The 15,444-nt window shown below is 35.5% G+C and overlaps 1 protein-coding gene across 1 annotated transcript; it reads left to right on the forward strand.

Moving 5' to 3' along the window:
• LOC109834367 (hydroxyproline O-arabinosyltransferase 3-like) lies at positions 281-14,693 on the forward strand. The gene is made up of 8 exons (XM_020402372.1): positions 281-951; positions 3,563-3,630; positions 3,715-3,916; positions 4,173-4,270; positions 4,374-4,443; positions 4,535-4,606; positions 5,002-5,115; positions 14,203-14,693. The coding sequence occupies exons 1-8, from the start codon at positions 535-537 to the stop codon at positions 14,266-14,268; spliced, it is 1,107 nt and encodes a 368-aa protein (XP_020257961.1). The 5' UTR covers positions 281-534; the 3' UTR covers positions 14,269-14,693.

Genomic DNA, 15,444 nt, shown 5'->3' on the forward strand with positions numbered 1-15,444 from the left:
CTTTTTTTTTTGAGTTAGACATTCAGTACTATAATTACTTAATGAATTTTTTTATTCTTTTCAAACATTTTAAATTTTGTCATTTCTACAATTTCTTTGCAAGTTAGCTTGCTTATCCATAATTACTCGTGGGGTCATTTGGAAGGATCTCTCATCTTAATTACACAATAAAACCATATCTTTATTTTCTTGGTGTTATTTGGAGGGATCTCTCATCTTAATTACACAATAAAACCATATTTTTTATTTTCAATAAGATTCCTAATAAACCAAGAAGAAGAAGACAGACATCAGACCTTTGGCTTGACTAGAACACCTACGATAATAATCTCCATTTTCTCCTAAAAAAAATTTCTCGATCCAACAACTCCATCTTGACTCTCTCCTTCCAACACTCGAAGAGATTCAATACATTCCCTTAATCTCCCTCACTTGTCCTCTGATTTCAGAGCTCTGGGATCTTGTTTACTCAAAAAACTACCCAAAAGAGACGTTTTCCCCCCGATATGTGCTTGAATTCTTAAAAATTCGAAGATGATCGGGAGAAAATCAGCCATGGGAGGCAAAGCTTCCCCATTTTTCCTCATCATCTTGTCTCTAGGCTTCTTCGTTGCGACCTACAATCTAGTAACCCTAGTGATCCACAATCTGAACCAAGAATCGTCAAAGGAGCTGATGGGAGCTAGGGTTTCCGGCCGAAAAATCGATATCTCTGAGGGATCGAAGAGGTCGGGCCCGAGGAGGCCGTTCCACGTGGCGCTGACTGCGACGGACGCGGCGTATAGCAAGTGGCAGTGCAGGATAATGTACTACTGGTATAAGAAGATGAAGGAGGAGGAGGGGTCGGAGATGGGTGGTTTTACGAGGATTTTGCACTCAGGGAACCCTGATGAGTTGATCGGGGAAATCCCTACTGTTGTTGTTAACCCTCTCCCCAGCGGAATGGATCGGGTGAGAATTATTCTAATTTTCTCTTGATCACTAGGGGAGCGTTTGGCAACCACGCCGTTTTTATCTTTTTTTTTTCAAAAAAACAATGAAACGCGTTTGGCAATCAGAGTGTTTTTTTGACTTGACCCTTTACAAAATTCAAAAAATAAACAGTTTTCTCAAAACACCAAAAATGTGTTTTGAGATTCCGTTTTTTCATCTAAGCCGCCGCCGCCCGCCTACCGCTATATAAATAATAACTATAAATGGTGTTTTCAAAACATGTTTGAAAAAAACATCATGACATGGTGTTTTTCTACAAAAACACTACACTAATATCACTTTGATTACCAAACACATCCTAGACTATTATAAGTTTCATAATGCATTTTGATACGATGTGCGATCAATAAGGTAGATAGCGTAACCCCTCGTACCCGTTATTTAGTATTATTTTGTAATTGTCCGGAGGTTACACTTTACCCCTGGGGTTGATAGGGGGGAAATTCATGAGGGTTCTGCACTTCTTTTAATCATTAGAGTATTATATGTTTTAATAATGCGATGTTATCTGTATAAATTTATCGTCTTTTTTGACAAATATACTGCATAAGTAGTAAGGTAGACATGTTAAATCCTTACACCCGTTAACTAATTCCTATTGCATGCACCTATTGTCGATAAAATTGGTACCACAAAGCAGGGAACCAGTGGCGGGTTTAAACCTTACCAAGGTTATGTTATTGGTACGTGTTCAATTTTCATTATAATAGTATGTGTTTCATGTTTAGCTTACATGAACATGGAAGACTTTGCTATATGTCATTGTGTTAATCTTCTGCATGCTCAGAGTTTGTGGGATGAGGATCAAATTTCAATATGTATGTAATTTTACCTTGTTGTAGGTGGATGTTCCTCAAGTCCTTGCATACTTTCCTCTTAGTCTATGCACCTTGTCTACTTGTTTATAAACATGGTTGGATATTCTGCAGTCTGATTGGCAACCAATATGATATATTTCTTGTCTTTAACGATAAATGAACTTCTAAAATATAGGTACATCATATAAACAGCTTGACATGAAATCTGTGTCAAATGATTCCTATGGAATCATGGGTCTACAGTTTGTCAATTAGAATTTCATTTAGTGGAATCCAAGTTTATACTTTTGAGTTAACTAGTATCAATGCATATTGGTAAAATATTCTAAATTACATGTATATTGCATTATAATTATCAAATTATCATCATAGAAACAGATAGTTTGACACTATAGCATCTGGCCCCTCTAATACAAAGTAGGTCTCGTTGTGGCAAACATGATCTTAAAACCAACAAGTAGAAGTTTTATTTGAAGAGCGGACTTGCTCATAAAATTTTATCATCCTCAGTTGAATAAGAATGCCAATCACAAAGTTATAGAGTAAAGTCTAGGTTTTTTAGGGAATCACCCCTAACTGAGGCCCTATTTCATGTTACCACCCTTCATTACTCAAAATTCAGAAAGCCACCCTTATATACCATTCTGTTAACATATAACCATGCATGATCTTTTCCATCCAAAATTTTATAGTTTGACAGTTTCACCCCTACATAAGTTTGATTTTCTTGGACTTTTAGGTAACAAAGTTAAATTTTGTTGAATTTTAGGGTATTTTTTGGGCAAAAAAAATAATCTTGGGGTATCAAAGTGAAAATAAAGTGACCTTGGGGTATTTTCGGCAAAAAGGTACTTTAGGGTATAAATGCTAAAAAAATAATTTGAGGTATTTAACTGTGACAAAATCAAACTTATGTAGGGGTAAATGGTCAAACTGTTGTGTTTTGGATGGAATTGGATGGAAAAGGGCATGGGTGTTCTATGTTAATTAAATGGTAGATAGGGGTGTTTTTTTCAAATTTGGATAATTAAGGGTGGTAACACAAAATAGAACATAAGTTACGGGTGGCTACCTGAAAAACCCTAAAATTTATTATTGTTCTTTGGATAAGAGATGTCTGTCATCTTATGAAAGCATAATGGAATCCAATCAAAGTTTCTTTTTATTTCATTTAATATCATCAATACAACTCCTCTGCCTTCTTCATTTCTGAGTTAATAATGCTCCATGAAAATATTGGCCAAATTTATGGTCATAACTGTCAATTTGGAGTTAGTGTAAATTTTTAGCATCCGCACAAATAGAAAACATGCACGGATACCAAACAGTTCTGCGAGATAACCTTTTCGTTGTGCTGTATCATCTATTTGAAGGACATCTTGTCTACGACTCTAGAGCATATAGTCAGGAAGTATTTTTCTGTATATAACTGCATTGACCTAAGATACATAATTAATTTAGCTATGCAGTACAAAAGTATGTTTTATTTCAATCTAGTAAATTGTAATCTCAAAACTGGACTTCTTGTTTGTTAGTGATGTAACAAAACTATTATTTATTTGATCACTGTAAATTATAGTCTCTTGTTTTAACCTTGCTCCTGTATGTTTGGCTAAAACAGTTAACTTACTAAAACTCTCATGCCTCTTAGCTATCTTCATTCTAGTTTTATCAAGCAAATATTAACATTAAATATCGTTCTTTATGGATTTTAACAAATGGTTTCATATTACATTTGGATACTTCCCTAGGGTTATATTGTCTTGAATAGACCATGGGCATTTGTACAATGGCTGGAGAAAACAGAAATTGCGGAAGAGTGAGTATGGTTGTTCCCAAACTGCTTCTTTCTTATTTCCTTTATATGCAGTAAATTCATTGTCTTGTATGCCTTATTATGCAGCTATATACTAATGGCAGAACCAGATCACATCTTTGTAAATCCTTTACCAAACTTGGCGCGAGGAGGTTATCCAGCAGCATTTCCATTTTTCTACATCAAACCCTCTGAAAATGAAAAGATCATACGGAAGTTTTACCCTGAAGATAAGGGTCCTGTGACTGATGTGGACCCTATTGGCAACTCTCCTGTTATAATTCAAAAGGTAGATATCATTTTGCTTATGTGCCTTCTTGGGATTTAATGATTTTCTGTGGCATTTGTTAAAAAAGAGTTTAAAATATACCAAATTACTGAGAGAATGATTATGTCTTGCTAATAAACCTCAAGAGTGATTTTTCTTATTCTTTACATGTATGTGATTTTTGATAGAACTTTTATATTTGAAACTCTTAAGTGTTTTCTCACGTAAATTGTTTCCTCGCTTGAATTATGGGGCATATTACATTGCACGTATGTAGTCCCAGCTTGAAAAAGTTGCTCCTACATGGATGAATGTCTCACTCAAAATGAAAGATGATCCAGAGACAGATAAAGCTTTTGGATGGGTACTAGAAATGTAAGATCTACTAATCTATACTTGCTTGTATCTCATTTCTATGGCAAGCACCATCTGGATGATTTTATTTAGTTCAATCCCTCCTTTTGATCTTGCTTTGAAGGTATGCATATGCTATAGCTAGCGCTTTACATGGGGTGCAACACATTCTTCGCAAAGATTTCATGATACAGGTAGTGTATGAAAATTCTTTCGTTAAATGCATTTTCTCATTACCAAATTTATCTTCGAGTATAGGTTGAAATTCTTTGATATTTATCTCAGCCTCCTTGGGACTTAAAGGTGGGGAAGACATTTATAATTCATTATACTTATGGATGTGACTACTCATTAAAGGTAACTACATACTTCTATTCATATGTACCATGTAGCATCTGAGTTTCAATATCTGGGGTGTTTAATATTTGCATATACTATCGTTTGATTTACTTGTCATGTTTCCAGCACCTCACCTTTCCCCTCTCCCTCCCTCCCTCTCTCGCTAAGGTCAGGAGAACGTAATCACTCTACTCATGGATGGCATAGTTCATTAATGATTAATACATTCTCCAATCAATATGTATTACTATGCATATGTTTCCTTATAAGAACAGTTTCCTGTTTATGTGTAACATCTGCCAACATGTTTTTGAACCGAAATATTCACATATCCCAAGCACATATACGTTTTGCGGTGCATGATCCTGGTACCCAATGTTGACACTCTTATGCATACTTTTAACATTAATCAGGGCGAGCTAACTTATGGAAAAATTGGTGAATGGCGCTTTGACAAAAGATCATATCTTCGCGGTCCACCGCCAAGAAATCTTTCCTTACCCCCAGCTGGGGTTCCTGAAAGTGTGGTATGTACTTCACTTTCTGCATGCTCGAATAATTTTGAACTACATCAAGATTCTTTTTTTCATCATTGGGTAAAAAATTGTCTTTTTTATTTGTTTATTTTTTTTACTTATATGAGCTTTGTAAAATGATCCGCATGCTTGTGCTCTATTTCTAGGTTATCTTATAATTATTTTCTTTCCTCTCTTTGTTGTTTCAATCTGTTGAGCTATGCAATTTCTGATCTTTTGCTATTTATTCACAGGATCATTAAATGTAAATTAGCTATAAGTATACTGTTCGTTGCATGTAGTTTACAATTTTGATATCGCAATTTTGGGGACAATTGGTACTTGGTCTGAAGTTCCAACACATTATTTATTCTTAAACAATAATGTGTTTTTCCATGTACTTGCTTGGTAATTGATTAGATATGTAGACTTCAAAAGTTTTGTATCATGAAGTACTAACACATCCAGTCCGTATATCCCTGTAGGACTTTTCATGTAATTTGAAGGTTGTGTTTGTGTCATCATCTAAAGAAAATTTTGGAATGAAATATGCTACACTATTCTGAACCTCAGTGAGTAAAAAAAGAAAGGTCCCTATTTGTTGGGTGCTCATTTGTTTGGCATGATGCAATGTGATGAGAGGAAAAATAGAAGAGAAAGGATGATAGGCATAGAAACACCATGGGCCTAACAAAAGCTTTCCTTTTGGGTCAGTACAGTTGCAGAGTGACCATAGTGATGTTGAAAAAGATGGCTGTCAAAAGTCCCTACTCCTACGCCAAAACTCCAATGTTGTGAGGGTTGAGCTTTATAATTTTACTCTAGGTCTCTAACTTACCCACCAGGTTAAGTGCCCTTTCATGGGCCAAAATTTGGACTCACATAGCTATCTTTTTCATAATATGCTCTAGTAGTTCATGGCTAGTACGATTTGAACATGAATTGCCCTTGTGTCATGTTTTAAGTCTCTTCCACTGCACCAAAACCCTGAAGTTATGGAGAGGCTGAGGATTAAAGTTTCATACTTTAACAATGGCATCTGGTTGGTTAAAAATAGAACTGTTGGAAATGATAACAGGCAAATGTCAACAGATTTTGGCGATGAGCTTTATTGGATTGGACATCAAAATCATGTGTTGAATAAATGGAAGTGGCTCGGGGTTTACTCCATTGATTTCTGCTTGGACTTGTCATCAGTTAATATGGTTCAATTAGACTTACCTTCAAACTGACTTGCTTTTTTGTGCTAGATCAATGACAATTGGTGTCAAATAAGCTGGAACTAGTTTAATTTGTTCTTCTTTGACAGTAGAAGAAGCCTGCGGTTAAATTGCAACGGCTAGAACATTGCTGACATGGTTGGAGTTAGTTATAACAAGACTAACTTAGCGGTGAGAATGGCTTGAAGTAGTTCCTGCCCATATTGTTCCATAAGAATATGAGACACACTTAATCTTTGCATAGATTGTTCTAGGTTCATAAAACTATGGTTAGGAGTACAGGCAATGATAGAAGAGAGCGCAATAGAAGAGAGCACGAGGAAAATGAGACAAAAGGGTGATTCGACTTCTCTAAGGCTAGAAAATGCAGTCTAGAAGAAGAGGAAGAATAGAAAATAGAAGAGACAGAAAAAAGATGAAAGGCCTCAACTTTATAACTGGTGGTGGAAACGAACCAAACAAATAGTTCATTATATGTGAATTTCAAGTTGTATGATCTTGATTCTCATGATCACAACATCCATTTAAATAATTTGGAGCAATTATTAAATATCAGGTCAATTTTTAAGTGTGAATATCAAGATTGGATGATCATGGCCTATTTTTATGGAATTGAAATATCACGACCTATTTTTACAAAATTGAATAATTATGACCTATTTTTATTGTGTAATGATGGAGGTTATAATTCATATTAATTATTTAATAACTATACAAATATTGTTAGTTCATTTGAAAATTTTGGCTACTTGATGAGAGTACTAGATAAAAAGGAAAATACGCATAAATTAGTCCTCTCGCTATCCATAGAGAGTGACACGAAACCATCAAGAAATTGTCGTACTATTCAGAAAGGGGCTGAGAAAGTGATGGGAAACGGATTCTGATTGAATTTGAAGTTAAAAAAATGCTATTGGAAAGATTCAATAATCTGCAAAAGATGAATAAATAGTGCTGGTGAACAGTAATCCCTTGAAAAATATCAGCTCAACAATAACTAAAATATAAGATAAAAAATAACAAATAAATTATGATAGACCGTAATCACTCATAGTATCTAACGTATAAAACAATGCTTCACGCCTAGCAGCTCGTGCTTCAAAGTTAGATTTCTCAAACTCATATATTTTCATTATTTAGTGTCAGTGTTGTAAAAAGTGGGCAATACGTCGCTATAACGCCACGAATAGCGGTCGCTGGGGTTCAGCGCTACGCTTATGGGGTTCACGGCGTGCTTAAGCGGAAAAAACCGCTATTCGTTCGCATAGCGTGTAATAGCGCGTTTTAGCGCTTTAATCCGCTAAACCCGCCAAACTTTTTTCGTCGCGAACACGACCCAAACCCGACCCGTACCCAAGGTTTTAAATATCGGCCGACATATCCGACATGTCGGCCGACATATCGGTTTGAGGGCTTGACCGACACGACATGGACGTTTTCAACTCGTATATCGGTTTTCAGGGCCAAATCGGAAATATCAGGGTCATATCAAGCATATCAGCCTATTTTTTAGCTTTAAAAAATTGACCGATATGGTACTTTTTTTAGATCTGTTTTTTGTTATCGGGTTTGGGTTTAGTGATAAATACCCAAACCTGTTTGATCCATTCTCATGTTTAAGGGTTCCTTATGAACCCGATAGAATTTATGAACCCAAATCCATATATTATTTACTTTTTATATGTTTAGTCTATAGAATTTATAAAGTATGCTTATATTGAATTTATGAATGCTTAGATTACATTTAGGACATGATATTATACATACGCACACTACCCGATATGGCAATCCGATATTTAGTCAATGTTCCTCGATATATCCCCGATTTCCGCTATCCGATATGGATTTCAGCCATCCAACATGAACCCGACATCCGATATTTAAAACCTTGCCCGTACCCATTATACTTAAACCCTTCCCAACTCCCGACTGCTTCTCTCAACTCCCGAACCCTATCGTGCCCTAGCCGCCTCTCCCACTCCCGAGTCCCGACCGCTTCTCTGAGTTCTCTCCCACTCCCGACTTCCGACGACGTCGACGCCGCCTCCGGTCAACGAGACTCTGACGACTTCCAGCGACCTCCACAGTTCCAGGCTCTTGCGACTTCCGATGACTGTCCTCCCTCTCCGATGATTGTCCTCTCTATCCGACGTCGACTGTCCTCTCTCTCAGACGACGACTGTCCTCTCTCTCACGGTCATCCGACGACGACTTACGACGACGACGACTTACGACGACGATGACTGTTCTCTCTCAACCCATCTCTCTCTCACTGTCTCACAGTTCATCCAGCGACTTCCAGAGAGATTGTGAGGACTCAACTCAACTTTCTCTCTCTTACTTCCTCCGGCGACAAAAGCAGAGCTGCCCTCCGGCAACATCTCCATCTCTGTTGGGCAGCAGCTTCGTCAGCAATAGAGAAAAAGGTAATCAACTAATTATGATGCTATATTTCTTGATTTTTCTTATTATTTAGGATATTTAAATATATTTATATTTGATCGTTATTTGACTTGCGCTATTTGCCGTTATTTCGCAGCAATAGCCCGAAATAAGCTTAGCGGTACCTCGCTGCGACACGCCGCGATCTGCTATTAGCAACCTTGTTCAGTGTCCTTTCCTCATAGAGGATACAACTTATTTACACCAAATATAACATCCTCACTTAAATTTTATCTAATAAAATTAAAAATATCATCCTAACCAAAATCTAACAAAAACATCTAAAAATATATAAACTCTCAAACTGCAAATTCGTACGAACTAAAATAAAATCTCCTAAATAAAGTCCAACTAAATTATCAAACAAAATCAACTGAATCTTAACTTGTCCTGAATCAGAAAGAGGAATTAGTTTGATATAAAGATGTCCTCTTCAACATCTAGTTTGAATTTCTAATCTGTTTATAAGAGTTATTTGTTTAAGATCTTGATTTATTATAGTTTGCCACTAATAAAACATTTATGTTTATGCATAGATGTTGCTTTTCTATTTTTTAATCTCTGCACTTCTTTTTCTCCTATCTTGTTTAGCTAGTTTTCAATGTTTAGTTTTGTTAAAAAATTATAATCATTCTCCATCAAGAAAGTTTATATATTTTATTTCACCACTTCGTTTGAGCAAACTCTGTTTAAAATATTCTTTCTTTTCAACTTTTTTTTTGTTTAGTTTTAATTATTTTCGTCTTTATCATTCCACTAATGCTATATTTATAACAAGATAATTTGTGATTATACCATACTAGAAAAGTTTGATTCTAAAGTCTTAACATATTAAGATTCACTATATTACTTTATCGTTACTAAAAATAAAGTCGATCCATTATTTGTTTTTGCAATTGGAAAGATGATCAAACATGCCTCATTCCACTAAAAAATTATGAGACGTTATAAACTATTAAACTTTTGTATCAATGATCAATAAAAGAAATGGGCTAAGCCCATTTATCATTGTTGTATTGTTACTTGCAACATTTGAGAATAGTAAAAAACGAATAACATGACAGAATAAATAAGCTGAAAAAGATAGAAAAACAAACTAAAAACATAATGAAAAGAAAAGGATGGAAAATGATATCCAAAAAAGAAATAAAGAATTAAGTACTTAGAAAATTCTAAGAATGAAAAAAGGAAAAAAATTAAATAGAAAAATGAGAAGGAAGAAGTTTGAGAAGAAGGGGACGGAAAAAGAAAACACATGGAAAAGTCTTGTTAAAATTAGTGTCCAACATTCTTTGTTTCAGAAAACATCCCCCCCCCCTAAAAAAATAAAATAAAATAAAATAAAACAAAAAAAAACCTGCGTTGTGCGGAACTTTGGAGGGTTTTGGACATAACCCCTCCTAAACTTTTTTTCTACCAAATCACCCCAAGTTTACGGTATTGACAGTACCCACCTCGACTCTGAGGTTTTCCTAGTGCGCACCCCCCTCCCCGTGATGTTGTTAGTGGTTTAATCTCAAATGGAGTGATTTGTCATTTTACAACGACCATTAACACTGACAGGGGTCCACTAGGAAAATCTTAATGTTGAGTGGGGTATTGTTGGATGCTCCAAAGTTCAGGGTTGTTTGGTAGGAAAAAGTATACAGGGTTTTCGTGAAATTTACCCCCACTAACTTTAAATCTTGATCTCAATCATCCATATAAAATCATTGTTTAAGGTTAAAAGTATTGGCGTATACACCATTTTTGCTAGTATAGAGAATCCAAATCCTTCAAGTAATGTCTCTTCTTTCCACGCCATCTCTTTGTCCCCTTTGCACAAAACTTACTTTGTCAGTCACACTGGGAAAAAATAGTTCATGATGTCATTAGCCATTCACAATGGAAAATTTAATTTGTTCGTAGATTTACACTTGGACAGTTTTGATGTTAAAAGAGTTCACATATGGGTTAAATTACCCAATCTGAGGTTTAATTTGTGGAAGGCTCTCCATCATATTGCCAATGCTATTGGTGTGTCTATGATTCATGAGGTGTAAATAAAAGATAATAATCCTTAGGAGATACTTATGAAGCAATATCAGTCATTGGAGTTTGAGAGGTTGCTGTTAAACTCGTTGAGGCTGTGATGGGCATATCATTTGGAGAGGACCTGCTCCAACTTTTTGTTTTAAAGGTGCATGTCAATTTCTTACTTCTCAAGGCCAAAAGGTAACGAAGTTTATTTGCAGCCAAATGAACATACCACGACACTCTTATATATTATTTATGGTTGACTTGCCAAGATAAGACTTTGACGCGAATACATTTCAGAAAGAGAAGGATTGAGGTGAGTTCTGAATATTGTTTCCGTGTTTGTGCTGATGAAAACCAGCAACCCCTCTTTTTTGAGTGCGATTTTAGCAAAACAATGTAGAACAGAATTTCTCAATGTCCAGAATGAAATAATATTTTTGGAATTGGAATAATCTTTACACCTTGGGTGCTAATTTTCCCTCTTTTTTTGGGGGGATAGTTAGTGGAAAAGATTTTAGAAAATTTTGTTTTTGTACAATATTGAGGTTTGTTTTGAGTCTGTTTGGTTGTGAGAATCTGCTTTTGAGTTTTGTCTTTTGAGGTTTTACTGTATTGCTTGGGTGCTGTGAGTAGTCAACAAGAGAGTCTGTACTTATTTGATACATTTGGTATTGAAATGAAAGCTTACCTTTCATGCCTAAAAAAAGCAGAAGAAGAAAAGTATAGAGAATAAAATAGGTTAAAAAAAGTGAAAAAAGAAAAAATATATAGGGAATGACAAAAATCAAAAAATGGAAAAGAGATGGAAGGAAGAAAGGAAAAACGGCAGAGAAGATACGGAAAGGAAAAGGTGATAGACAACATTTTCTCCTAAAAATTATATACACACACACATAATACACACGCACGCTCAACTATCCAAATAAAATTGATGACTGAGGAAAGAAGTAATGGTCTCTGCATTACTTATTGGTTTTTAAGAGGATGCAAACCCTTTGGGGAGTGGGCAGGGGAACATGTTTAGGAAGAAAAAATGAGGGAGGACCAATACCTTTCTATTTTTCAGCCTATTCTCCATTTTATAAAGGCTTCAAAATTACTAAAATTCAAATATTGAGCATTGAAGCAATTGTCATCTAGAGTCATAACAAATATTATAGTTTTTTGGCCCTGAGCATGTATGCACTTTTGCAATAGCTTGCCTAAAAACACAAATTTAAATAAAGACCCAAAAATATGGGAAAAAAGACCCTTAAGCTGGATTGTTTTCGATCCTTCGTCATATGAGCTGTGTCGTCGAGACTACTGGGGTTGGATAGAAAAGAGATAACTGGTGTAGAGATATAAACGAATCCTCCACGCCTGTTGGTATGACCTGTTTCATTTTGTAACCAAAAACATTCCCAAGTCCGAGATCCATGGTTCCAGACCTTGGCCTAGTTCTTCATTTGGACAGGGTTTGAGAAATATCTGAATGCACTTGAGTTGAAATGGCAAATATATTTATCTCAGTTTGTATAATGTAAATGTTCCCCTATTGGAGCCAGCATGATCTATGTTTAATTGTAAAATGTCCAGAAGTGTATCCATCTTTTACATTAACCAACACTCCATTTTTATAGTTGTGGGTCCTAATTAGCCTAGAATTTTCTCGAATTTTCACCATAGAAACCAAATGATCATAGATTCTGCTTAAAATCCATGTTAAATAGAAGATTAATTTGCATATGTTAATTGGTATGATGATCACTATCATCTGAGTCCCTTGCCATTAAGGATCGGCTATGGACCATTCACCATGACGGACAGGACAAAGTTCTGCAACAGTCAACTCGACATGAATCTTATCATGGTTACTTCCATATCTCCAGAGAAAGATATATAATTGGAGATTTCCATAGTTTTAGGCGACCGGTTTTCTTCATCTGCATTCTCTGGGGATGGAAGTCTGAAAGAAACTGGATTAATGATAAAGTTTCTGTTAATTCACAATGCTGATAGATGGACTACAATTGAGTAAATATGAGAAATGATGCCAATTAAGCACCTCTAGGTGTGATTATAAACTGTCAAAAGTTCAAAGAACACTAAATGCAAAATTTCCACTTTAAATATAGGATTTCTCTGGAACAGTCTAATGTTCAGTTGTATCCTTTCTCGTTTACTTAACCTTATTGAATATAGGGGCACCCTAAACTTTCCAGTTTCTTTTGTTGTTAACTTAAGATATTGTGATCAGCCACATTAAATTTTATCCTTTCCTGGTAAGTTGGTAGCACACCAGGCAATGAGTGGCTTTCTTTTTCCATTTTTGTAAAAATTTTTCAAGAATGACGATTGTCTCTTTTTTTTTCTTGTTTTTCGTACTTGACTTTTAGATTTGAGCAGAGAAATTCATCCAACATATGTTTCTTTGAATCCTATCATGTAATAATTGTTTGTATATACCCTAAAACAATGCAGCGACAAACAGTTACCCCTCGCTTGGTTTTATCGATACCTTGATCAGCTCAACCAGTCATTTAGCTATGAAAGATATCTGTAATTAACATTTCATTGGTTTTGATCCGGTGGCACATTGTTTATTACTGAATGAGTCAGGATTTTCTTGGAAGGGTGGCTATTAGTTCTTCAATATATAAACTGTAGTTTTCCAGGGAGCATGGGACCATCCACCATATTCTGTATTGAGGATTTGGTGTTAGAGTTGGAGAGTTTTGAGTTGTACAACCTGTGCTCTATATTTTGTTTTTGTAGAATCACATATTTGTTGCTGGCGGTAGAAGTAGGCGATTATCCTGGCCACAAGAATATGTTTTGATGTCCTGATTCCCAGTTGCTCTTTGATATAGTGTGTGTGCCTTGTGATAAGTGCAATTCTCTATAGCAATTCATGTTGTCTTTCCACGTTAGACAGAACCTTTCAGGGATCAGGGTACCTCAGCCTCTTGGAGTATGTTTCTCATTTCTCTGAAATATGTCTTCCTCCAGTTGAAGCATCCATGTTACCTCATTGGTCAGTTATCAAGGGAGAACCGCTTTGATTTGTCCAAGTTGCAGATGATAGGAACAAAGCTATAGATAAAATGCTCAAGAAACGGTTCTTTGGCTATCTTATGTACCCATGGTGTTTTTCCTTACAATTCGAATGGTTTTGCTGAAGGATCTACTTCTCTATTATTGACATGCAAAGTACTAAAACACCGTGATTTGAGAGTCCTGCTTTCACTAGCCTTTATTATTGAGTAGAATCATTTTGCTGCCAATGTTCATATACTCTTTAGGATTATTTCACTGCAACTTTTCTTTTACCTTCTCTTCAGAACAGCTTTGATATCGCTTGTTGTAAATTTCAAAAGGCATCTAACAACAGCTATCAGCTCATTTTTTTTTAACCATCAATTGTTGATTGTTGCAGGTTACCCTTGTGAAAATGGTAAATGAAGCTACAGCGAACATTCCAGGCTGGGAAGATGGAAGTTAACAGCATAGCTTGATAGAGTAGCAGTTCAAGGAAACTAACTTGCAGTGGTTCCAAACATACAAACCGAAAGAGCAGACATAAACATACAGGAAAGGATGCACCTAGAGAGAAGATGAAGGAGAAAAGTTGTGTTGGAGAGAAGATGAAGGAGAAAAGTTGTGTTGTTTTCCTATGAACGAAATCGCCAATCAACATGAAAGCTTCATCGTGGCCAAGGATTCAGTTTTATTTTTATTTATCCAGTGTACTGTTCATCTACATGACTGTTGTGAAACGTATCATGTAATTTGAGGAGATGTAACTGGAACCTTCAAACAAGAGCACTCTTCATATGGTTTTGTAGGTAACTGTGATTAAAGTGTTTAACTTTCATATTTAAAAGCAGATTAGTAAATTTTGTAGGTGATATCCGTCATTGCTTTCAAGTATTCATGTATACTTCTGAGATGCTTCTTAATACAAAGTCGGATAGCTTCTTAAATGTCTTATTATAAACCGGAGAAGTCTTGTTAATTGCTTGCCTCAGGATCTATAGCTCCGCACTGGTTCGAATTTTTGGGAGAACAAATGAAATTCTAGAACTTAGGCCTAACCGACAATCTACGACCAATAACACAAACTTTCTGATGATTAATTTATTTCCAGGAGACAAAAATCTTACATTTGAAACTACTAAGCGAAACAGCTAATTTTTCTTTCAATGAAAAAAAAAAACCCTTAAGCTCAAGCAAAATCACAGAGATCAGTATAAAGTAGGAGGATAATTAGTAAGAATTTGATTTAATTAGTAAGAATTTGATTATGTAAAGTTAAAAAAAAAGTAAACTATGTTTCGAAAAAAATTCATTCTACCATGATGCGGCATAAACATATACCAAAAATTACAAGTGCACAATTAATCAAGTTATAGTATAAAAATTTATCGATCCCACGAGGAAGGTGTTTGTAGGAGAAAAATAGATCCAGTTCTTATGTTGTGTGCATGACAAATAGGAGTGATGAGTGAATGTGATTGTGAAGAGATAGAGAGACTGTGAAAGTGATAGTGTATAAATCGGCACAAAATGTAAGTGAGAGTGGATGCGACAAAGAATGAATGATTTTCACAAGGAGAGAAAGAAAGATGAATAAAATCAAGAATCAAAAAGAAAAATCAAGAATAAAAAGAAAATTCAA

This window comes from Asparagus officinalis, chromosome 3 (genome assembly GCF_001876935.1).
Source record: "Asparagus officinalis chromosome 3, Aspof.V1, whole genome shotgun sequence".
NCBI lineage: Eukaryota > Viridiplantae > Streptophyta > Magnoliopsida > Asparagales > Asparagaceae > Asparagus > Asparagus officinalis.